Source organism: Solenopsis invicta, chromosome 1 (genome assembly GCF_016802725.1).
Source record: "Solenopsis invicta isolate M01_SB chromosome 1, UNIL_Sinv_3.0, whole genome shotgun sequence".
In the NCBI taxonomy this organism is placed as follows: domain Eukaryota; kingdom Metazoa; phylum Arthropoda; class Insecta; order Hymenoptera; family Formicidae; genus Solenopsis; species Solenopsis invicta.
This window is the reverse complement of record NC_052664.1, coordinates 24,142,434-24,168,975: the sequence shown is the minus strand read 5'-3', so window position 1 is coordinate 24,168,975 and position 26,542 is coordinate 24,142,434. Positions and strand designations below refer to the sequence as shown.

The following is a 26,542-nucleotide window of genomic DNA, read 5'->3' as shown; positions in this document are numbered from 1 at the left end:
GGCATCTCGTTTTCGTGCGGTCACTTTGCGTCCGCGTTGCTTTCAGAACTGATCCCGATCTTACCGAGATGCTCGTCGTTGGTTTCGCATCACGAGTTTTGCGACTAAAAATTTTCAATGTCGAGAAATAGTTTAAATTATCCACTTAATGAGCAAATAAATGTGATTTATTGAAAGGTTTCAGCGAATTTAAGAGACAATAACGCGTGAAATTAAGAGAAAAAAAGAAAAGTTAATATACTGAAGAAATTAAATTGAAGTTAATTACGAAATAATTACGATACTCTACGCGATGTCCAATTATTTTTAACAGATTGAGGTATGAAAAGCGTGTATCTCAGCATCAGAGATGTAACTAGGGTGTGGCGAGCAAAGCACTTACTTTATAGAAAAAAATTCAAATATGCACCAAGATGACAATATAAATTTCGAATTATTTTAATTTATTTACTAACAATCACTACACGTGATTATATGTTTTTATTAAATTAATACTAATATATTAAATATATCACTAATTAATATTATTTCTCAAATTATTTTACATGTCGTAAAAAATATTCTTTGTTACATGCGACAATTTTATTGAAACATCTAAAAATTTAGCTAGATGTTGATCAGAAAATAATTTTATGTTGGGCCATTAAAATAATTATGTGGGACACCCAAGCATATGACAATGTTCCTGGAAATAGTTTTGACATTCTAGCAACCAAGTTAAACATTCCATGCAATTTTTCAAAATAGTTCAACATAATTATTTTCAAACTTGTATTTCAGCAAAATTGCTTGTTCCGTGTATTAAAAAGTACTTAGGTCCGGTTGTTCCACCTTTTGGTAAGTATCAGGTAATTTAACTGTTAGGTAAACCTATGCAAAATGCATAGGTTTACCTAACAGTTAAATTACCTGATACTTACTAAAAGATGGAACAACTGGGTCTTAATTGGTAAAAGGCGAATGTTTTATCTTTTCTTTTATTTCGGGCGCGGAAACGTCTAGTTCCGACTCTAACTCAACATAATATATAAATTACCACTGTGTCAAAATACAGGATATGCATACTTTTGGTTTAGGTATTTCCGGAGCTACTTCCGGGCCGGCACATTCGTACTTTTAAAATAGTTTTTACTAGTTTATTAACCTTACCGTAAATCGGGTATTTTGTTCGAAGTGAGCGTTACTTTTCCATAAAACTCGTACATGTCAGTTTCCTCCTGCGATACGGTGCCATGCACATATGAGCATAATTACGATAAATATATGAGTAACCCGCGCTGTGCCGATCATAAGCGGATAATATATTTCAATCCGTATCGAGACGAAGAGCATTGTTGCCATCGAGACTAATTACTACCACGCGCTATCGACAGCTTATTTAAGTCGTTCCGCATTAACGTTAATACCAACTTGTCAGATTTAATCCGCCCATTTGCCTGAGCGTAATGCGAGATTATACGCTAGACGCCGAGTTCATAGTTTTTCTCACGATACTTTATACCGCAGGAATTACGTGCGTAATGAATCCGACACATTAATCTGCGGCAGTTAGCAGGCTGGCGGTACTATAGCGCGTTGCATTTTTTCCCGCGTTGCAATCAATCACGAACAATTACTAATCTGAAATCTAACTGATCTACATGTAGATAGAATGTTACGTCCGACTTTATGCATCTTATTTTCCTCATGTACAAATCACAAAATTGCTGAGTGTGCGAACGTATATCAATATAATTACTATGTTAATTTACTATGCAATATTATGAGTTTATCAACAATTTATAAAATGAGCTACAAGCTATAATCTATAATCAAACAAAATCTCATAAAAACAGGATGTTGCAGAAGTGCACTTTCTCTCGATTGACATATCCTTTGCTGAACATTCGAAACTCTTAGTTTCTTTTAATCTTTAAAATGAAATATTAAAATAATTAAAATAAATTAGAGTTCTTAACAAATAAAGTTCAGTTGATATTTTCGCACGAATAAAATTGTTTTGTATTATCTATTCACATGAATTGTAGCCAAATTTATTTAATTGTCAATTTTTTTATATTAAAAAAATGTTCGTTGTCTTACTGTTGGAATTCTCTATCGTTCGACCGAAGGTTTTCCGTATTCCGAAGAAAGTGACTTCTGTGACATTTTACGCGAATATTATCTAGGACTTGCGCAAATTACAGATTTTGTCAACGTACGTATCGGGCAAGGAAATAATGGACTTCCGACACGGAATCGCTACACATTCGTTGGCTCATCTCGTTTCACCGGCACATGATATCGGCACACCATGTTTTATATTCAAATACAGATATTATGTTGCTCGGCCTCGATCGTTGCTCGTCCGTAATGCGGCTGCGTCTTATGATCCGTGACCGCATTTTTCTCTGGATTAACGAACGTTCAACCCAAATCGTCGCGCGACACGCGGAGGGGGCAACGAAGCAGATTATCACAAAAAAAATCACTTTCAAAAATCGTCGATCGTCAAGCGATCCCTCTCTCCGGTGATCGCCGGAAGTAGACCGGAAATCGGTCGTTCCACCGATGCAAGGCCACTCGATTTCACACGCGGATCTCCGCCGCGTGAACGTGGAGTTTACCGAAAGTTTCACGCAAGAATATTACTTATTATTTATTGTCGCAAAACATGCGAAATGTTGAAAGTTGTGGAATTCGTGTACTAACGTAATAACTAAAATTACATGGATAACAGGATGTCTTGACATATTATCCCGAAAACAATTATCACTTTTTTTACTCAATGTTACGCGCAAAATAATTTTTTTATTTAAAAATCCAATATCTGCACTCAAAAAGTGTGTTTTTCATAAAATTATTGGCTATTTAAAAACATTATTTTTAGTTATATTATTTTCAATAATATTGTCGAATACCATTACTCTTTTGGAAATGTACTCTTTAAATACACATATTTTATTGGCGACGGTAAAGAGAAGATCCAATTGGGAGTTAAACTCCTTTGTTCTCACGCTTAGCATTAAAGCTGTTATTCTATGATGCTCCAGTGCTCTCGTAATTATTCCGCTCATTTATCAATTCCCTAAGTCGGCATTACGACTCTAAATATTTTACATTATTTTTAATACAAAATTATTTGTTTATGTATTTCGAAAGATTGATGGTCATTTAATAATATACTTTTATGCAGATATTTTCAAATGAAAAATTATTTGCACATAATATTGATATTTTTAAAAAATAAAAAAAAAATTTTTTTATCATTTATACTTGTGATTGTTAATGTCTAGTTTATATTTCGAAAATAATATTTCACGTAAACAAGAACCTTGATAAGTTGCGTTTCTTGAACATATGTCCGCGTAGACGACAGATGCTGGATAATTCTAAAGTCCGTGATAAAGTTATGGTGTTTCTTTCGCATATCCTGTTTCGCGAGGGAATGCACTCAACCGAAGAGAGAGAGAGAGAGAGTTCGGGAGCAGGCCCTCCCTCGAAGGATGGCTTGATGCGAGTCGAGTGTTTATCCATATTACCTTGTATCACTCACGTTTCGCGTTTCCCTCTTTTCTTCGACCCGGCAGGATGTCCCATTCACGAGAGTCATGAAAGGCGGTAACCGTAATGACCGACTGACGTCTCGCGTGAATGTAACCGTCGTCACGGCACGTTCGGAAGCACGATCGAATCGTCCGTAGTTAACATCTCCATTGTTAACAAAAGGAAAAAAATAATACGGCAGGACGGGTCCACTTTCCTCCCCACCGAAGATCGCTTCGGAAATAATTTGCAATTGTACGCGGAGAAAACATCACGAGAGTCGCAGACTGTAATTTACCTCGTTCGATTGTACATGCAACGAAAATACTTTTTCGAGGAATTTTTTTTCATACTTTGATGACACATTTAATGCTCGGTTGGAAAACGAGTTTTTTTAATCTTTTCAAGAGAAAAATAAAGAAAGGCGCAGGAGATGTGAAACATGTACTTGAATATCTTCGCTTCAGAGTTCTTAATTCCAAGAAATGAAGGAAAAATCTTTCCAGTATCCATATTTTTAAAAAGATTGTTTTACAATGTCTATGTCTTTACAATTATGCTTTTAAAATAATTTGATGTTACCTTCAATGAAATTCGGAAAATGTACAAAATTAATAATAATATTAATAATACATAAAAAATTGAATATATATTCTTTTGACTTTTAAGACTCTAGATTTGAAAGTAACGTTAGTCACTTTTTATGCGAAAATTTTAATTATAAAAAAAAATGAAGTAAAATTCAAGAACGGATATCATCGTTTAATTTCCATGAGCGAAAGTTTGACGAAGCACCTTACGTCCTCCGAACACACGCGAGCTGTAAATTAGTCGCTGCCAGTCTCGCGTACATTAACTTTAAATGTGGGTTAGGAAAAGGTGGGTCTTTTCAAGCAGACCTTCATATTTTCACGCGGAAACAACTTTCCCGAATCGCCGCGGGAATTTCTGTGAAGGATTACGTATTTGTACGTGCGTTTATTTACGTTCGCGAGACCAACGCGAACGCACGTCTCAGTCTACCCTAATGTTAGAATGCCATCGCAAGCGGTTACGCGTTGTGAATTGCGAAAAAAGTCGACTTCGCTCAAACAACATCAAAAATTCTGTTTACAGTGACGCCGAAAATCAAGATAACGAGGTTTCCGTTAAATCCTCCGTTAAATTAACAATTGAGTAAACGAAAAAAATAAAATAGATTAATTAAAGAACTCTCTGAATTAATTGTATACAATTATACACGTATTATAATATCATGAAGGCAAAGAGTTGCTGTTAGCGCGCACATATAATTAATTTCAGTACACTATTATTACTAATCACAAATAAACTGTCCATTAACTGTCCGTTAATACAGCGCTTGACTTTTAATTGGCTTCATGCTCTGCTATTTCATTATTTTGAGCGTCCTTTATTATCTATTAATTATTTTACTTTTGTGTATTAATGTATCAGTTTATTTGTAATTAGTAATAATATTATATTGAATTTAATTACATATGCGCTAATTACAGCGCTCGACTCTCGGTTGCCTCCATATTCTGTTATGAGTAAAAGTACTTCATTGAGTATTGTCTGACTATGTGTGTATATTCATTTTCTTTTATCAAAGTGATAGTCCAAAGTCGTGTACCAATTAAAAAATTGGTAGCTTTAATTCTAGAAACAAATTTTTAAATAAATAGGTATTTAGGCAAATTTTAATTTAATTTAAACACAGGCGCATAAAACTAATTGTAAGTATTAACGTATCAATAAATAATTTTAAGACAAAATTTAATATCTCGTATTTAATTGTTAATGCTATGGCACTATTAGTTTGAAATTATTTAAACATTTGTGAAAGATACCTTGTCCGGGAACGATTACATTTTATTACATCATGTTCAAAGAATACGTAATAAAATATAATTAGATATTTCATAAATATTTTTCGTGTTCTTTGACACAATACGACGCGGATTCAAATCCCACTGATCAGAAACATCTGATTTTGCTCCGATAAGAACTAATGACTAGAGAGAGAATATAACACGAAGAGAAAATATGTATGTTTTAAGATATATTGGAGATACCCTCACTATCTCACTTACATTTTTTAAGGCGTCTCTTTCGATACAATAACTTTTTTTTCTTTTTTTTTCGAAACTTATCACGTTCTACTATCGTGGTTTTTTATTACAGGTCGGTGATGGTGGCATTATAGTGCTCGATGCTACTTTGGATGCATCTACGACCGACGATGCCGAGTGGGAAATCTCCGGGGGTCCACCGTCGCCGTGCGACGTGTCGTTTCTCAACGACAATGTTCTCATCAACGGACGCAGCAACCTTTCGAGGACGCCACGAAATCATAAGGTGAGTGAACCTTCATCGTAATTCTTTTTCCAAACAACGCTTTAATCAAACAGGTTTTGTAATTGCAATTCACACGTTTTTCTTTTTTTTTTAATTTTTTTTTATTAATTCTTGCAACAAAAGTTTCAATAATTAACACTTGGCAAAAACAAAATCATATTAATTTAATAAAAATAATATAAAGGAACAAATAACACATTTCGTAATCAGTTTCATTTTAATTGATTTAGAAGGAAAAAATTATTTAATTGACGCAAATTTAAAAATGAGCAAAACGTAAAGATGCCTTTAATGAACGGAGATTAATTAAATAAATTATAAGAATATTATATCGTGATCTTAAGTTATATTTTTATCATATACGTTAGCGTAGTGTGACAATCTAGTTTTGAATGTTTATGTCTCACGTTTCAATGGAAAAATTGAGGGTAGAATAAATTTATTAACGCACAGATTAGCAGAACAGCAAATGAATCATAGCATGTCATAACCATAAATAGCTTGTATGCCACTTAAAAAGCCTGTTATGTATTTAAATCATGGATACGGAAGATCTTATCAGCGAAAGAGGTCTTATTCCGATTGCCGATAAAGCGCAGAGTTGCGTCTCTATCTAATCTAATCAGTTGCACCGCCATTATTCAGGGATTGTGACCCAGCTACCTTCCTAAATCAAAAAGCGCATAGTGTAATATTTATACTTTCAAGATCGCTCGCGCGGCGGCGTGAGAAAATCTGCCTCGTGAAGCATTCGTGAGATCGGACGCACAATGTGCCCATCCAACTCCCACGTGGCCCGAGGAAATTTTTTTCCCTGAATGGGGGGAAAAGAGAGAGGCTCTAATCCATGCCATCACGTAATATATTTTTGGCTCGTGATGACAAACGTCGGTTTCACCCCCCTCGGGCGCCAGAAGCACCGAGTTTGTTCCGCTTACATGCGCCCTACTGAAACGTTTTTCGCCCGCGAATAACGTGTGATATGAGAGAAAAGATCGTGTTTTCTCGTAGAAAAAAAAATTTATTAATGTTATTTTACTTTATTCTATATTTTTATGGATCTACGATATGTATCTTTACGCAGAAATATTGCATATATATTTGAGGATTATTCTTATACGTAAAAATGAAAGTTAGTCACGTGCTTTGTATGGCCCTATTAACATGAAAAACTCTCAGCGCCATTCCTACAACGGCCTGGAATTCCCAGGATTGTCTTGTTTTCGAAATATCATCCAATCTTGGTATACCTACATACGTACAATTTAATTAGGCATTACACGTTCTTTGCGCAATTTGATATCTGTTAGTCTCCGCGGTTATCATCCAGCGGAGTTTATATATGTCATTGCAAATTGTAATAATAATTTTTTGCACCGTAATATAATTTTATTGAGCGTTAAAGGCGCGCCTGGATATCTATATCTTAGATTATGCGCGGCGCATAATAATAATAATTTATCAGCGTTAAAATATCGAACACCCCGCGCATCGTGTATTGCGTCGGGCTACTCAGTAATAAGAAATTAAGATTTTTTTGCGCAGCCTAACTTCGATGTAATCTATTATCGATCGACAATAATCGGATAAGCGAACAAAGCGTCGTTTATAAAAGATGCAAGATACGTACGTAACGTACGGGAAATGGTTAAACCGCAATAATGCACGGTGCATACATGTTGTAATATAGACGCTCGCCGCACTGATAACCGTATCGCGGGATTTAGCATCGTGTTCCGCGGAACGCAAATGTATAAATATTGATATTGAAACCGGGAGCGCAACGATATTTCGCGCAGCTACCATATATCACCTTGGACGGGGCAATATACGCCAAGCGATTTTAACCGGCAATATTAGCATGAAAACAGTAAATTTGCAAAGCAACTTACTCGAACAGATTGAATGTCAATGTCAGTGTCAATGGGCTGGCTAAAGTGTTTTCTTGATGGGAAGAAGAATAAATCACATTCGAATATACATATTTAAATTACAACAAATTATCCTAATTGACAAAATTAATATCGTATATTATGTTACAGTGCTTCATCAATATTTATGATACTGCTTTTTGCCATCATGAAATCACAATCGTGCATTTTTTTTTTATAGAAAAAATTTCACATTTTTCTTATTATTATAAATATTAATTTGTTAATATTCATTATAATAAAATACTAAATTTATTTCTTTGTTTTCGTTTTTTTTTTATGTTCAAAGTTCGAATGTTCATGATAACATCACAAATCGTTACAGTATCTCATCAATATTTATGATACCGTTTTCTCACCAGTATAAAACCGCGATCGTGCATTTTTTCCCAAAGAGATTTTACATTTTTTAAATAAATATTAATTTATTAATATTTATATTAATATAATACTAAAATTATTTCTTTGTTTTTATATTTTTTGTTTTAATGTAAAAAATAATATAATGAATTACTCAAGATTACTTGTAATAATTGGCAACTTTTGTGTATTATTTTACTTTTTATTTCAATATTTTCACCATTTTAGCGTTAATTCGAATAAATGAATGCAATATAACTTTCGTAACATGTATTATCGAGAAATATAATCACATTCTAGACGAATACATTCTGCGAGCATCTAATCTAAATCTCTCTAATAATCGTGGTTAATTAGGTCTAGCGATTGCGAAATTTTCAATAGTTTCCATTAAATCATGAAGACGCAATCATTTTCATGCAACCATCAGGCGTTTTACTTCATTCGCGACTTTCTCACGCGATCGCGCGTCGACGTGACGTCGCGATGGGAGGCATTCTATTACTAACACCGATAAAATACCAATTTGTAAGTAAAAGTATCGTGTCCGCGGGCCGGCAATGATTTTCGAGCGCCTCATCGACCAAGTTAATCTACCGTGCACCATGGGAAAAACGGTGAACAATTCCGTTGGACGCTCGCTTCTTGATACAGCAAGTGCAAAAAATAACTCATAAAAAACACATCGCAAAAATATCACGAAAAAAATAAATATCTATAGAAATCATCAACACCTGACTGATGTAATCTGTATATTTTCTTTTAAAATAATATTACGTCTTTTTTATCGCGTTGTTGCTTAATCAATTTATTATGAGAATCTTTGATTTTTTATATTTAATATTAAATAACAACCCAAATTACTTAAAATTACACACCGAATATCTCGCTTGTTTCTGGAATTTGATTCGCTTCAATCCCCCCCCCTTTTTTTTTATTTGTTGTAAGTGCTGATGCGTGTTATAGCATACCTATTAAGGAGAAATCTATGACATTGGCCGAGGAATTCATACACAAAGGCAATGCCGACAGCTCTGGAGCACTTTGTTTTATATTGCCCATTGTGTTCTTTACACGATCTCGCTATTCGTCTCGGGAGAGTTGATATTTCCTGAATCGCACGACGGACGCTGCGTCATGTTCTCTCTAGATTTATTTCAGTGTTCGTACACCGTGTCGGATTGATGGAAACGCTGGAATAACCGATCGCGCGTTATGCGCGACGTGAAATTCCTTTCCGCGAGTTATCGGCGGAATGAGTCCCGGTTAAAAGCGCGGGCATTGCTCCTGGATCAACGATCCAGACAGGAATTTTAGTCACGCGTTCGTCGTGCGTCGAGGAAGGTGAAAAATTTGAGTCACGCGGGAAAGATCGAGATTAGAGAAGGGAATATGACTTCAAATGCATAATTAGAATTCTGTTTTTAAATAGCTTTACGTTTAATTAACATTTGATTTGCCGGAGAAATTTTATTTTTAAAGAACATCGTAAAGTTTATATCTTTTCTTTTATTCTTACTGTTGGATGGATTTTATATTGATAAGGTTTGAGTTGAGTTTGTAAAAAAGAATATAATTTTTTATATTTTTTAATATATTAATATTTAATTATAAAATTATATATTTAGTTTTATTTTTATTTATTTTTGTTTAATTACAAAATTATTTAAATAGCTTATATAAGAAACCATAATATTGAAGATATTAAGAAAATTAAATATAATTTTTAAATAATTTTTAAATAAATTTTAAATAAATTTTAAGATATATTATTTTTAACGTTTATAAGATGTTAATTTTTTTATCAAGTAGATTACATGAGATAAGTATCCTGCAACTGACATATTTTTGTTGACAAATGCTATCACTTGTGTTGTCGACTCAAGAATTTAAAAAAATAATGTATAGAAAATTTGAAAAAAATGAAATATTTATTAAATACCTAGTACAAAAAAAAAATACAAATTTTAGTCGAAAATGTGTTTGGGAGAAAAAGGACTGAAGTTTTATTTTAACACATCTTTCTTGAAAGTATATCTAAAGAATTCTACGCATATATGTGCTATCGTTTCTACATATCTTGCTCTCGCAGCGGAAAACTCGTTCCTCGTTTCTCTTACTTCTACGCTATATATCTTAATTTTATTGTGCGTTAGTTGCGATACGATTTAATGCCGCCGATGCGATGCTTTCGAGATTAACGCTTATTTTGCGTCAAGTCTAATATAGAAACTCACGTACAGCATCCAAGAATACATTCAATATATATGGATACTTCAACCTTGAAAATTCCCAAAGTAATAATATTATCTTATATTTAAATCGATGCTTAAATTAATGAATATTTACGTCCTATTTATATAACAAATTTTGTCATAACTCCCGATGAATAGAAAATTGAATTACGGTTTGTTTCATCAGAGCAGAGACAAAATTTTAATAAAAATACAAAGGTATAACAAATCCAAATTTTTTCCCGTAACACGTGATTTGCAAACGACAGTTCTAAAGGCGTAAAAAATGTCGCCAGAGGAGAGCTCGGAGATTTTCTTCTCTCCTCCGATCCGTTACGGCGTACCGAGATAACGCGCGCTTTACGATTCACTCTGTATCGCGGTTCATTCTGTGCGTCGCGTTGCGCGGTTTCACTTCGCTAGCAAACTCGATTCGATGGCTGATACTTGTCCCGCGTGTCGAGTAATAAACCTTTCCTCCGCGTAAGGCCGCGTTGGAAAATCGGGACAAAGAGAGCGGCCCTAAAAGACCAATCGGCTTATCGAGGAAAATGGTACGTTCCTCGTGAGAAACTTTTTCCGCGCGGGAAACACAAGGACTCGTAATAAGACACGCGAGCGAGGAGTCCTGAATTTTATGTTAAATTTATTGTGCAAGGCGGTATGCGAGGGTGCTGCACGGCCGCGAGCCGTACCGCATAGCTTTTCTCTCACGCTATCGCGACCCATAAAAAAAAAAGAACGTTCATTTTTATTAACCACATACTTGAGTAGTTTCCGAAGCACCTCTCGAAGAGAGAATGTCGGGCTTACTTCGATGTCTTCTGCGAAACTACGATAATAACAGATTGCTCGTGGAAAGGCAATTGTACATTAATCTGCATAATGAATTTGTAAATTACTGTATCGACGTGACCGAGGTGTGAGACAGCTTTGTTATACGAGTCTGACGAGTTTGCATTTTACGTTTCGTGAAAATGCAAGCGAATAAATGGAATACTTCGTTGCTTTGCATAATGCATAATGCATCGCGGAAAAATTGACAGTTGATAGTTTCCGCCGCCGTCAAAAGCAACAGGTATGCAAAAAATAATTTTATGTATGTAACGTTTATTTCATCAATGGGTTGCTGTTAATAATTCTTAAACCCACAAGAAGATAAAAAGAAAGTTAAATTGAGTTCAACTTATTTTTATTAAAATCAATCTACATTGATAGAATTAGATACACACGTAAGAGATCGACCTCTCGTTTTTTTTTGTCTTAATTCTCACGTAGCGCGCAGTAAAAAAATAAATAAAAGGAAAATTACATTTGCAATTCTTCTCCTGTTTATCTCGACGCTATGCTATTTGCTGCTAATATGCACGCAAATCTCGCATATTTACGTTCAATGATTGTTTTAGCACGTGCAAACATATACAGTTACATTCGTCATGAGCGGATGTTAAATAAATTAGAAATTACTTAACTGGACACAGTGTCAACAAAGTATCTCTCGTTCACGCGAGGAACACGCGAACGATTATTCTCTTCCGTCTCGCGCAACGTGAACGACCGCACCGGTTTTTCTTTTCTTTCTCTCTTTCCTTCGCATAAACATGCCACCGAGCGTACCTACATACCCATATCCGAGGCTTTAGACACACGGTAGACAATAGCGGTCGGGATCGCGGTATTAAAAGGATCGCGACGTAATTTACGCGCGACTTCTACGCCCGCGCGCGACAGCCACATGACCTGATGCACGCAACAAGCACGCTTGTGTCTGCTAATTGCGAGAGGTAGTGCGGCATACGGGTATGCGGGCATTATGCAATCTATTACGCGCGCATTCGATGAGCATGATTGCACCGCGTCTCCCGTTTTCGCATATTATTCGCATGTTGGATAATATTGAACGATGAAAGATTCAAAAGTTTAAGCTTGTCGCATTATTCAGTTATTGCATGATACTTGTATCTGTAAAAAGCGAAATATATGTGTATTGTTAACTGAGAAAGTTTCTCTTTTAACCATTTTCTGTGTTTTTTTTTATTTTTTTGTTATTATTTATAAAGATCCAAACTCCTACTGAAATAAGAGAAATGCTTTGGAAAATGATACGGATCTTTTGATATATAGAAACATTTTACTTGCTTCTGTAGATTTGTCTCTTAATTTTAAATCATACAGATTTTTCTTCTCTAATACCTCTTGCTCGATTAAATTGAATAAAGTGGCATCCAGTATTTCGTAACTTTATCCACGATGCGAGCTCTTAATGGCTTGTCTTTTTTTTAAACGATTTGAATTACTACACGGAAAGAATAATTTTGCTGAAATACAGATCTGAAAATAATTATGTTAAACCGTTTAAAAATTTGTATCGGGCGTTTAACCTGGTTACTAGAGTGTCGCAACTGTTTGCAGCAACGTTATCACGCTTGGACGTCCTACATAATTATTTTGATGGCGCAACATAAAATTATTTTATGATCTGTATCTAGCTAAATTTTTAGATGCTGCAGTAAAATTATTGTTTCCGTAAAAGCTTTCACATCTCTATATTAACGACATTCATCTCTGACGTGATACATTAATTAATTTTGCGCCACGAGTGCAATTCATCTCTGGAAACAAATTATAATCTTGCGTGTGATGTATTTATTAAAGTACAATAAATACCGTTATTATCTACTTGTTGGTTAAACGCATATCTAATGCGCTATTAAATAATAACTAGATGGGTGGTGTTCATAATATCGAATAAGGTGTACAATTGTCGGCGGGTTGCGTGTTGCTCACTTCAACTTTTATACCCAGTGACACCATATATCTCCGACCGAATGACATCCTTCGCTTAGCCGCGTACTCTTTTCGGCCACAACTATAAATGATGGGAAGCTCCCGCCGGTGAACAAAGCGTATTCCGAGAAAATATCACTATCACGGTAATTAATCGTAGGTTTTTTTTGCAAACGTGAAAGAATTGTCGGAAACTCGGCGTTTTAATGTGCTTCTGCAAAAATATGCGATTATATATGCATAAAAATATATAATATAATCTTGCAGAAAATGGTACATTAAAATGTAAACAGTGTAAAGATATTTTTTTTCTGTTTTAAATGAATAATTTATTTGTATTGTATATGGTATATTAAAAAGTAAAACAGGAAAATGTAATTACCATTGTAGGTATTGCGTAATAAATCACTTAAAAATATCATAATCAAAACATACTGTCAAAGCATTTTTCATAATACAATGGAAGTATGGAACAATGGAAGTATTTTGTCGCGTAGAATAATACGTGAAATGTACACAATATAATAATATACAAATCTAAGAAACTGTGAAGGATGGTAGACACAACATTTAAGCAATTATGTTGCGTCGTGTCGCCAGCATGTCCCATGCCATTAAATTTCAACGGAGAATTAATGCGTAAAATATTTACACATTACGAGTTGAATCGAGCTTGAGAAAATTTGAAGAAAAAGAAATGTTCGCCATCAAGACTCGTATGAATATAAATACTTGTTCATACAATTTATATGGTGTTATTTTTATTATACAAATTATTATACAATATAATGCGGACTATTCTTTAATCTACTACAATTATGTTATTGTTGCAATTAGTTATTTTACATTTATTTAAAAGATAAATTAGATATTACATGAAATATAGAAAACACATTATTTTCTCACCAATAATAAGAGAGTTGTATTTTTATTTCTTTTTGTATTCTCTTTTCCAAAATATCTTTATGTAAAAAAATCTAAAATTTATTTTAGAATTTGTAAAGTTTTAATAAAGTTAGACGACGAAAACAATTCGTCAAAAGGATCTTATATAAAAAAATCCACTATTCATAGCAATGGATTAAACTTTCCTCACAGACATTAGTTCAAATTGATTGGTTGTTTTTTTTTCCATTTCGGTAATCACATTCAAATGCTACGCGATTTTTAACTGAGTCAGCGAAATTCGAGTTCGTTGAGCGTGTATTTACAAATGGATCATAATCGCAAGTTATTTTGAAACACCGACGGTCTAGTTTTGTATCCTTGAAGAGAACTGAAGCTTACGTGTTTAAACAATTTTACACGTTACGGGACGTATGCTGACTGCTCCACAAAGAGCAAAGCAATCCTGTTGCGTTACGCATCTTACCGATTTGCGGAATTAACATGTTTTCGCAACTATTGCATGAAAACAGCAAAAAAAGGAAATAATCTTCACGTAATGGATTTAATTTCGCATATGCTGCGACTTTTGAGTTCGAATAGAAAGTTACAATCTGTCTTCGTGCTAAGTGTCATAAAAGCCTCGCATTATTGCAAAATGATCATAGATGAGTATAAAATTAGGTTTAGGATCGTAACCCGTCAAAATCAATTCTGCTACGTGTTTGCTTTTCCGCATCCGTGTACGAAAGCATCGGCGAATCGGCTTACGCTCAGCCGCCAAGTCTTTCCTTCCTCTATGACGCGTTTATGCGTTGCCATCGGCTAGGTCGTTTCGCACACACGCAAATTAAACGACACATAGACATGTAGGCGCGTAGGATGTGCGTAATCTCCCCAGCAGCACTGCCGGTTAATAACGGGATCTATAGTAATTCACCTTGTCCGCGGCACATTCTAATCGCTCCTCGGTCAAGCATTTAAATTGACGACGATTAACATAGCGATCCATCCGCGCGCTTTGATACGATCGAATCGAATTCGTGTCACGCGAGAACGACCGATAAAACGGCTGTACGAATGCGTTACGTAAATCACAATTTAACGATTTGCAAAGTTGCTTCTAAAATTTTTCATCATCGGAACACTGTTCGTAGATCATATCATGTTGATTTCTTTTTATTTTAGTTAATCATTTAAATAGCTAGCCTCAATCTTTCCAGACAGCCTCTGCATCGACAGAAAAATGTTTGGTATATCGTCAAAATAAAAGTGATAGGAATGAAATAAAATAAATGTTTTTATATAAATGCAAACGTAATAAAAAAATGGTGAATATAACTATTTTCTTAAACTTTCGCTTAGCAATAATAACTAATAACTATAATTTGCATGATTACAGCCATCTATAAATATATAGTTGCAGTTCATATTTGAACATACTTATAATCTCTTTAAATGTCGTTACTTCAAATATATATATCTAAAAAGTAAATAGAAATTCTTTCGTAGTGACAAGTTGCTTGATTTATAATATAATTACTGATAGCGTAATGAGTAGAAGACACATTGTCACAAAGAGGCATCAGAGTAAGAAAAGATCTAAATCTATTAAAAAGAAAATGAAAACAGAAAAGTAAATGGGAAATCCTATGATTTTAACTTCTTAAATATATTAACCAAATTTGTTTTTTACGGTAAAGAAATAACGGCATAATTTAAAGTCTCTAACGGTATGATAATTTCTGGCTGTATAACGAAGCGAAAAATGTCGTATCCTCAGTTTTAGGAAAGTAGGCTTATAATTCTGAACACACAAAGATGTTCGTAAATTCGATAATCAGTTCACTGGTCGTACATATTCCAGCGGATGGATTTTACGTTTCGAGAGCGGTCTTCCGAAGCTGCTCAACTCGCTCGATCGAGCAAGCAATCGCACAACGCATGGGCTGCGTCTAAATTGCGTCAGAAATGCGTGCACGATGTGCGTAAAGAAACCCACACGCACGTTTTACCCGCGTTTTATTAGGACATAACGGATGCGTCTGCATCCAGTTTTTGCCGCGCCGCATGACCTTTATGTGCTCGTCCATTTAGCACTGTTGTAGAAAACTCCGAGATACGCGAGTTTGAGCAGCCAGCACGCGGATCCTAGCAGAATACGCCGCTTAGAGACTATAAATTTTGCGATACCTTCGTTATCTGCTGCGCGGCCTTCGTATTTTAGGAAGAGCGATATCGTAGCGCGGCTGCGGCTGCTGCTGCTGCTGCTGCTGCTGCTGTAAGAACCGTACACCCTTCGGTTTCAAAGGTCACGCTGATATTCTCCCTGCACAGGATTTACGTGTAGATTACGTACAGTTATCTCCGCTTACTTCATACGAGCCATTCACTTTCCAAAACCTTATTATACTGTGAAACATGGCGAATATAAAATTTTATCTTGCGTTATATAAATCTCGATTATTGTATTATTATAAAATTTTAACGTAAGGAAATGAATTTTACGTAATTTTTAATTCTGTGTATACACGAGTCGACAATTTTCTCCCGTGAATTTTTTATATAAATGTTATAACTATTTATGATTTATTTATTTGTTTAGTTTTTTTTTAATTTATGAATCATTGAAGAAATTTTTTATACTTTTGTAAAAGTAATAAAAAATAGATTCAAGCAACAAACGACTTATCATGCAGAGAAAATATAAAAAAAAAACATGTGTTCAAAGAATTCAATATTGTTAATAGACCATCGATGGTAATATTCTCCTCTCTCTAACTTTTTAGACCAGCCATTTGATCCCTGACACTTATTATCATGCGGCAATTTTGAAAAGGAATAAAATTTTCTTTATATTCTTCTCGTAGCTAGAAGAATTTTAATTGTCCGTGCCAACAACGAGACGAATAGAGCCTATATGTTAAAAGTTGTTGCAGTAACGAGAAGATGAAATGCTAATAAAATTTTGCACGCGGGTAAAGTATGTAATGTTCGTTTCTCGCGAGCGCCAATGAAGCGAAAGTACACGTGCGAGGTGCAACATAATATTTTAAGTGTAGAGAAAGTAGAAAAATTGTCCTCTTGACCAAATTTTATTCAGGCGATACATATAGGTAAGCAAAATTATAGTAATGTGCCGAGTAGAAGATACGCTCGCTACAAGTCACTTATTGTTGAAAACTGAGAAAGTCAGCTTGAGACGGATCTTCGCTTAATAAAAGCGCGGATCTATGAAATAAACATACAAATAGAGCGACGCGTTGTAATTATTTAAATTAATACCAAAATTTATGATCAAGTTCAATTTTCCATGGAGGATGAATTTAGAATTGCTAGAAAATGTAAGAACAAGATAAGAGTTAATATTTACGAAAGCTTTTGTAACTTTTTACATAAAAATAAAAGAGTTTCTAAACCTGCTCTCGAAATCTCTCGTCTGATACTGTTGCTGCAATAGGAAGCTCGTCGCATATGAAATTCATAAAAGAGCATAAACACCGTTAGACCGTTAGACCAATAATTATCCAGCATAAAGTCGTCAGCATAAATATTGATTTACATAAAATGCTCATTGATCCAAACAGTTTATGCTACCCATATGCAACTTATGTCATTTCATGTGTGATGGATTTTATTTTTGTCACAGTCGTATTGAAGTATTTCAGAAACAGATTCAAGATATTAGAAATTCTTCTCAAATCTTGGAAAATTCTACGATTAGAGAATCATTCAAAAGAAACAAAAAAAAAAAAATATTGAGCAATTTTCAAAAATATTAAAAATTTTTTTTAATTTCTAGACGAACTATGAAATAGGAATAAGAGAGAAAGAGAATCCTATCTGTATCGGATGAACAGATTAGAAACTCTGTCTTACGTAAAAGTATGCAAAACCTGTAACAGCGAGACAAAAGATTATGTTTTAGTAGGCATTATTTGTCAGAGAATCGTGTTAAAGAAACAAAAAAAGATTTTTTAAAGAATTTTTGAGAGAGAGAGAATATTAGAAATTCTTCTAAAATCTTAAAATTCCACGATAACAATATACGTAACAATGCGGCACGTAACGACACGCTCCATCGATCGAGAATATTCCGCTGTATTCTTCGTAAAAAAATCAATGCAGCGATTGTGCCAATGCACGCACGACTTCGTGCTACAATTTGCACGCAACTTTTAAAGCAATTTTTTTACACGCGTATAGTACATCTCTATCAATCGTCGCACAGAGACTTTCCATTTTGATGTTTGCTTCTCGCCAGTCGTCACGCCACGTTTATCGACAATATTTTCTCGCCGAGAAGAAAGTCTTCCTGCCGCCGTCTTCGTTTCCGTTTTTCCTGGGCATCTTTTCACGATTGAAAAGATGCTGCTATCTTCTATCGCAAATTGAAGGAGAAAATGGTCAGTAACGCAGGACGCCCCGGGCTTTCTTACAGCGCCGTTAGAAAAGCATAACACTTTTTACGGCGATGTTGCCAATCGAGGAAAATTCTTGCTGCGAAAAGTTACGTTACTCCGAGACACAGATTTTCATCCTGTCCATTAAGTTGTTTATGGAATGGTTGCAACCGGCGAACGTCCCGTTCACCAGTTACTGGCTATTAAATTTATTCTTACTTCTGCGTCTTTAAGGCACGTAATTATATTAATTTTTCAGAAACGTGAACAGTATACTCACAAAAAAGATTTCAATTGAGTAAGTGCAGATAACAATAATTACCTTTCCGATCTGTACAGAATTTTAATTATTTTTTATAAATTCTGTTTTGAATATTTTATTTTATTTTTTTTAGTATGTGCTAAAATCAACGAGTATCTTTACTAAAAAGATGAATTGCTTAACAACATCAGAATTGTAGATTGCCACATTATTGATAGTATCTTTAATATACTCTTTTTTTATTATTTTAATTACTTTCCGATAAAAGTCATGTATGTGTCTTTAGTATTTTCACCGATATTCGTGATTAATTTGTCGTGCTGAATCTGATATGAAAATTGACTTCCACATTCAATTAAAAATATCCAGATAATTCCTTTCAAGGATTTTACTTCCAATGAAGTATCAGAATCGTTCGTAAAAATTCGAGACAATAAGTCACATAATTACGACGTAATTACAATGCACACAAGGAAGAATCACGTGTAATCGCGAAATACGCAACGCTGAGCCATGTAATTGCAGTGTATTGAAATCAACGTTCGATTTCATCTTAAGGTCGGCAGCGTCAATTAATCAAAATATCTTATCGAGTAGATTGGACAGTGGCATACATAAAAAGGAATCAGCATGTTTCTCCCGTACGCGATTATTATCGCGGGCATTTATCGAAACTTTTCTCTTTCGTTATCAATTTTATCGCGCAGCGGACAAGATCTACTATCATTATTTTTAATAACGCCAACATCAATTTCTACGATCGATGGAAGATCTGAATCTGACGAGGTGGATCTAATCGAGGCATTGAAGCGTAGTATTTAAATTCGCTCGTCGCGGGGAAGGAAGGAGGGGGAGGGATCTCTGTAGATAACTATGGAAAGTCTCGCGTTCGTTCTTCAAGTTTTGCTGTTGATGCCACTTAGCCAGCTGGCCGGAACGGTCCATGATTGTCGCATTCACTCGCTCGGTGAGAAAATGCTAATTGCAATTCGCGACGAGGAGTATACGAGACGTACCCCGGAAAAGTGGAGCGACGCTTTAGAAAGCGCACAGTAAAGCGGCTTAAAACGTTTATTTTGGAATGGTTTACGTCGGCAACGCCAAAAAGACGAGGAAAAAAAACGACGGGTACATGAATAATGATTTTATCAGGTCACGGGCGCGCAATTCAGGATCGCGTGCCGCGAAGAAACGTCCTGCTAGACGTCCGCCGAGATCGATCTGTCGATTTGGTTTTTTTTTTGTCTCGGCCTCACACCGCGACGCCTTGGGAAGAGAGAAAACGGTGCATATGTATAATTATACGAAGCGAGCAGTCAACCCCTAGTTGAAATAATCGCCGGTACTGTTATCGCCAGACTAGCCGGTCGCGGATTGATGTAAATCTTCGCGTTACATCGCGTCCGAAAAATATTCGTAGAACATTTATGTCGCATATACACGCGGATAAAGGAATATTTTCAAAAATGTTAAAACGTATAGAATTCTCTAAATATTACATTCAACAAAAAAATAATATATAAACTGTGTACAATTGTACAGTTTATATCTTTGTTTATTTTTATTTTATTTAAATAATAAATTTACTGTTTATATAATGTATAAAAATTGTTTAAGTAACAAAAAATTACTTTATTACATTATTTTAGGATACAAGAAATTATTGACGGAAATACGCAAAAAATTTTCTTTTTGCATAAAATCCGGTTTTAACTTCAAATTTTGTAAAAATATTATTTATCGCAAAAGGAGTGGGAATTTTTAAATAAATAAAGAAAATATAGCATATAATATTCAATCAAAACAATGTATCATCTAATTATCTTCTAAATTTTTATCGTATATTAATACGATGACTGACGTTTTATCATCTACAGGGGAAACAAAAGTGTGCTTTTCTCTCTTGACAATTCGTAGATATTAACGAAGATGACAACGACGACGACGACGACGACGACGACGACGACGACGACGACGACGACGACGACGACGGATGGGCGGACGAGCGATCGTCTCCTACTCACAGCTCGCAGGTCGAAAAAGCATCGAGTGTGACCGGTTACTGTTATTCGAGACTACATTACATGCGGTTGCCGTTGTTTGTTCTCCCCGTATCTCATTTGTACCGCGCGCGGCAACGCTTATTACACGAAGCGCGCCTCGCAAAATTTTTCCACGTATAACTGTTCCGCTGAAGGCGCAAAAGGCGAACATAAATCGCCGCGCTTGCTGCGTAACATGTGTTTACATATGCGAATACCCTCGGGCACACACCCGGCAGCGATTCTTCATGCCCCGCGCGTGCACGTATAAATAAATTACATTATCGCAAACGCACGATATTTCCATGCAAATCGTATCATGCTCATTTACAGCGGATTAATTAAATTAAATTATTGCCATTTCAGCACCGAATACAGTTCGACGACACCGCCACACGTACTTTCGAGTATCCCAGCGAGGCGTCGATCCTCGAAGGTGAGACCAGCAGCGTGGACGGCGAAACCTCTAGTTCCGTGGCCGAGCAACAATCTACGCTGAGCAACAATAAAATCTCCTCGACAACCAGCTCGACGACGAGCATGCCGTCCCTTCTCGGTAAGATTAAACTCGAGTCCCATTTTCAAAATATTTTTGCAGTCGTTTTGACGTAACTCAATATAATTAAAACGAATTGAAATTAATAATAAATCTCAAAATATTCCGGACATATCGCTGACAAAATCATTGAAAATTTCTTTATCTTAGCTAAACTTTAACTTGAATAATTTTATTTATAACCGATATACAGATGCTAAATTGAATAGACGGTAAAAATAGAAGCAAAATGAACACATCCGCAGCTACTCGATGCTCATTATTTACAGGTGGTGGTGGATTAGCCAGTTATACACCTAGCAAAGTGGATCTGTCATCGGAAGGCTTCGAGCTGGGCATCACTAGGGCTATACTGATGGTTCCCACTCCAGCAGCAACAACGACGACGACGACAACCGGGCAAACCGAGAATGCGAGTGAAGTGGAATACCTGAGACCGGCTCAAGACGCGGGCGCTTGGGGCTCGGAGACAACAGGCGATCTTCTTTATTGAAAAGAAATGCAGACTAATACCATTCGCCAGCTCAACGTTCCGCAGCAATAGAACGAACGAACGAAACGATAATGAAACTATAAAGCTAACAATAAGTATTCCTTTTTTTCCTAGCGGCGAGAAGATCGCGAGAAACTACACAAATGCAAAAGAATCAATATATTATAATGAACTTTAATAAAAAAAGAAAAAAAAATGATTTATGACAAATGCTCACGTAATCATATAAAGAATTTTTCATAGGAAACAAATTTAGACGTTCGCGTTCGTGGTCGGACGATATGTTGGACCACTGATAAGTCATCGTCACAAATGCACATTAAATTAAGCAAATTTTTTTTTAATTATGAAAGGAATCAAAAGCGCAATCTCCGCTCATGAACGCGTCGAGTATTAAAAGCGAAGTTTATTTAGATGATTAAGTAAGAACTAACAGTATCATTCCAAGTATATGCATTTACTTTATATCGTTACGCTATGTCAAATCAACGGACTTTTCCTACACAATGAATCATCGAAACTGCCAAGATACGCTATGTAGTGCTGCTTTTTTGTAATAGCACTCGAAAGGAAGAGCCCAGCAACTCCGTTGCTTAGAGGAAAAAAGATAAAGAGAACATATCATCTTTCTGGCGTATTTTATAATATAGAGGATAAAATCGACGCGGGAGAATCAAGAGTTTTGTAACCTTTTTGAGATTACTTTAATGCTAAGCTGCGAGTGTTCAAGCTGCCAGTAAAAGGCCAGAGTTTTTTGTAGAAAAAGAGACAAAGGATTGAATGTCTCTGAGATTCAATTGGAGGGGGAAAAAGAAACAGCTCGAGTTTAGATTTGTAAACGTTTTTGCCAAAGTAGAACGTAAGTCTACTTAGTATATTTAATAATGTATATGTACAATGTAAGTGTTCCAGTTCGACAAAACTGTAAGAATTGTAAATTTCAAAACACATCGTTATTTGTACCGAATGTATGGCAAATCATACTATGCCTTGCAAATGCGAAGATGAGCCATTACAGCGTGTCTTTTCATATTGAGTTTGTGCATTTATTTTTCAAGAATCATAATACATAAAACTAATAGCTTTCCAACATAGAAGTTGCGTGGATAAAAGAGAAACGACGATTTAATGTTAATTATTAATTTTATATATAAGGAAATTGAATTTTGTATATACTAAATTATTGTGGGTTTGAGAAGCCATCCAAGATAAGTTAATTGAGAAGTCACAAAAGTTTGAGAAAAAAATTACATTGCTTTAAGATCAGCTTTCATGTTTTGTTTTTTTTTGTGTTAATTTCTTGTATTGTCTATGTAGCATCTCAGATGCGTTACCACGGATAATTAAAAACATTGTTTTGAATCGTGTAGGTGTAGGTATTTAATAATGTATGATTGTATAACGATATGTAGTTAATATGATTTTATTACTTGGACAGTGGACTGATTCAAACGAAAAAAATGCGTTAAAAAATAATTTATTACGAAGGTGCATTAAAAATAAAACTGCTGCCGCGTTTTGTTAGAATTTCAAATGTATTTACTTTATTTAGATATTGTACCAGTTCATTGAATAGTTTGTGATGTACCGCATTGTTTGAAAGACTTGTTTTTGTGTCACAGCGTTGTGTCTACACTGTGATATTTTTGTTAATTTTTTCTAGTGTAAAACATAATTTCCAATTATTGGTCAGACTTAGCAAGTCGTCGATACTCTTTGTATCTCGTCGCTACAATACACGAACATTTCAAAAAGCAAGTCAGATTATGTTAGTGCAACATTCCAGATTGAAAAAACTGTATACGTATAGGTCTTTTTTTTAATTCAATTTTTTTTTTTATTAATCAATTGTAAGCTCCAATACAGGAGAGCTGTATAACAGTTTTGTAAATTACCGTTGTACAAAATCATAAAATCACATTTCGAGTAAACAATAATGTAAGTGGAAACGATTGTGAGGTGACTATAATAACTGAAGCTTGGATCTATATTACTACCTTCTTAAATATGTAAAAGTATCGTGTGATGTATTGTCTATGTGTTACAAAATATCGAAGTAATAAAAGAGACAATTACTCCTTATTTCTTATTTAAGATTCTCGTCTATAAATCTCCACAAAATTAAAGACACAATATAAAACATTATACAAATTTAATCCTATTTATTTAAATAAACGGACAATGTACAAGTTGAATGAATGAATCATATTTTGTAATTCAAATTAGAAAACAGTCTTACATATATTACAGGACTAGCGTTAAATTAAGCTTCAACTTAAACTAACGTTAAACTAATGTTATTTGTATATTGAGGTATAATATTCCTCTTCCAAATCATATAAATCCGCTGCCATGTCGTCCCTCAGGGAAGCCAGTTTTTGATCACATTCTACTTGCTTAGTCCTAAATAATTTGCCGTTTTGTATTATGGCGTCGTTTACAGAAGGAAAATCATTGAGGATTAAATATTGCTTTATGTCAGAAACTAGTTTCATTAATGATTCGCCAGCACGCACAATATTAGCTGCTCTGACATGCATTTCATATGTATCTTGTTCACATTGCGTCATTCGAGATAGTTGAGAGTCATTTTCACCTTTTGCGAGTTTAATTATCTCTGGAAATAACAGAAATATACCAGAATTTAGATATTAGAAATTATAAAAGCAAAGGCAAATTGTTAAATATTTGATAAAAGTTTTTCTTTTTACAAATTTATATATACACACATATGAGCACATGCATATACATACAAAAATGTATTTTTATATAATGAAATAATATTAAAAGCTAATATTCAGATATTATTACAATATAAATTTTTATTATTTTTTTTAACTTTATTATATAATGTTTATAATGTTAAGAATAATTAATACATATATAATTTGTTTTTACACTCATTTCTTTATATCTTGTGCTTTTGATATTAATAATTTTTCTGACACTTATATTTTTGCTTTATTACTCTATTGGTTGAATATGCCATAGTAATGAATATAGTCTTTTTAATTCATAGCAACTTTCTAAATATATTTAAAACTTTCTACAAAATTACAACTAAAATTGGAGTATTAACTTCAGATGTCGAGCTACAAATTTTATCTCGACTCCTAGTTTTGCCATAAAATATAAAAAATTTTGAGTATATATTCCGAAGTAATTCTATTGTGATGAAACAAAGCAAATCTCATTGATTAAATAGATTAACACACATACTTAAACAAGAACCAAAATAATTATCAAAGTGCAATAATAGTCTGTTCTTTGTACCTACTAATATACTTTTTACAGTTAAAAAGTGTGATTATAATCAATATACAATTAGACAGAAGGAAAAAAGAGGAAAATTAAAAAACCCATAGTAAATTCGACTACAAAATACAAGCCTAATTATTGGAGGCAAAGACGCTTACGAACGATAGGTTAGGATATCTAGACACAGGTTAGAGACGTACCTTCAAAGTTTTCCAGCATGGATTTTACATCGTCTTTTAACCTCGTTGTGTATGATTTCAGTAGCGCCTCTTTACTCTGGGGAAGTGCACGTTGTGTGGCCATCGTGTTGCACTAAAACGAAATAACATGTGCAACACTATCACCGAGGTATTCGGAAGACAGAATACAACCAAACGGAAGGGGAGGGGGATAAATCTTGCGCATGCGTAGTACAATGAACGATATGTGTGCGGAGTGATGCTATTTCGGAACCTTTTCTACAATACTCCAGCAGGTGAAAGCAGTAGAAGGGATGGCAAATGTTAGCACTCGCACCACTCATCGACCTGCTTCGAGTAATCGAATCGACAAAGCGACTTTCTATTGTTTCGATTCGAGACAGAATGCAAAATATATACAGGTAAATCGTGGTTTCTTCCCGTATTTCTTGTACTGATTATATGTATTTACTTCTCAGGTGATGATCGTGGCGCAAGAGTTGCGCGTTTGCTTTTCGTGCCGAAGATGCAAGTTCAAATCTACCGAAAATATGTCAGATTTTCAATTGATCGCCATCTCTCTTGGAAAGCAATGGCGAACTATCGAGAGTATAACCTTGCCAAGACAATCGCTGTGGAGCATACATCAAATAGCGATCACGATCTTCAATCATGAAAAATCGACTTGAGGGAGGAAGCACATACAACAACAATATGTAAAAAGAGAGATATTGGGAGTCACACCGTCTTTTTGTAATAAATAAAAGATGGCGAGAGTAGTTTGGGTATGATAAAATGACCGCTAAAATTTCTTTTGATGGTTAAGTTTGTCGAAAAAAAATTTTATCGAATGTCGACTGTCAATTTTGTTGGTAGGAAGAAATATAACAGAATATGATGCCTTAAATATTTATTGCGGAAACTCTTCGAGTAGAACAGTCTTCAAGTCATTTTTTTCCGTTTAGCTTGTTGAACTTTAGTTGGTCTATTTAGAACGACCTTGAACAAACTTTGATTAACTCATAAAAGATTAATTTAATCAAATAATAGAGTATTAATATGAATAGGATTATCAATTTTTTTGTTAGAAATATGGAAAGAAAAATTAAGGATAATAAATTATATAGTTAGAAAGTTTGCAACAAACAAGTTTGTGTCAAGTGAATTAATCATCGATTAAGTTAATTAGAATTTTATCAAAGTCATTCTTCCGTTATGCTTATGAAGATAATGTACTTAATGTACTTTAATGTTAATGTACTTTTGTTT

The 26,542-nt window shown here is 34.6% G+C and overlaps 3 protein-coding genes across 3 annotated transcripts in view; 2 read left to right on the top strand and 1 right to left on the bottom strand.

The window, feature by feature from the left end:
• Positions 1–23,918, top strand: part of LOC105202094 (serine-rich adhesin for platelets) — a 42,229-nt gene extending 18,311 nt beyond the window's left edge. The window contains exons 2-4 of the mRNA XM_039454591.1: positions 5,710–5,883; positions 21,154–21,343; positions 21,613–23,918. Of these exons, the coding sequence (XP_039310525.1) occupies positions 5,710–5,883; positions 21,154–21,343; positions 21,613–21,836 (588 nt within the window). The 3' untranslated portion in view covers positions 21,837–23,918. The remainder of the gene's footprint in view (positions 1–5,709; positions 5,884–21,153; positions 21,344–21,612) is intronic.
• Positions 23,919–23,981: 63 nt separating this feature from the next.
• Positions 23,982–25,495, bottom strand: LOC105202096 (mediator of RNA polymerase II transcription subunit 22). The gene is made up of 2 exons (XM_011170481.3): positions 25,295–25,495; positions 23,982–24,453 (listed from the first exon to the last, which is right to left on the bottom strand). Exons 1-2 carry the CDS (start codon positions 25,395–25,397, stop codon positions 24,134–24,136), a joined length of 423 nt encoding a protein of 140 aa, XP_011168783.1. The 5' UTR covers positions 25,398–25,495; the 3' UTR covers positions 23,982–24,133.
• Positions 25,496–25,559: 64 nt separating this feature from the next.
• LOC113004751 lies at positions 25,560–26,047 on the top strand. Its single transcript, XM_026139017.2, has 2 exons — positions 25,560–25,695; positions 25,753–26,047. The coding sequence occupies exons 1-2, from the start codon at positions 25,588–25,590 to the stop codon at positions 25,960–25,962; spliced, it is 318 nt and encodes a 105-aa protein (XP_025994802.1). The 5' UTR covers positions 25,560–25,587; the 3' UTR covers positions 25,963–26,047.
• The last annotated feature ends 495 nt before the right edge of the window (positions 26,048–26,542 follow it).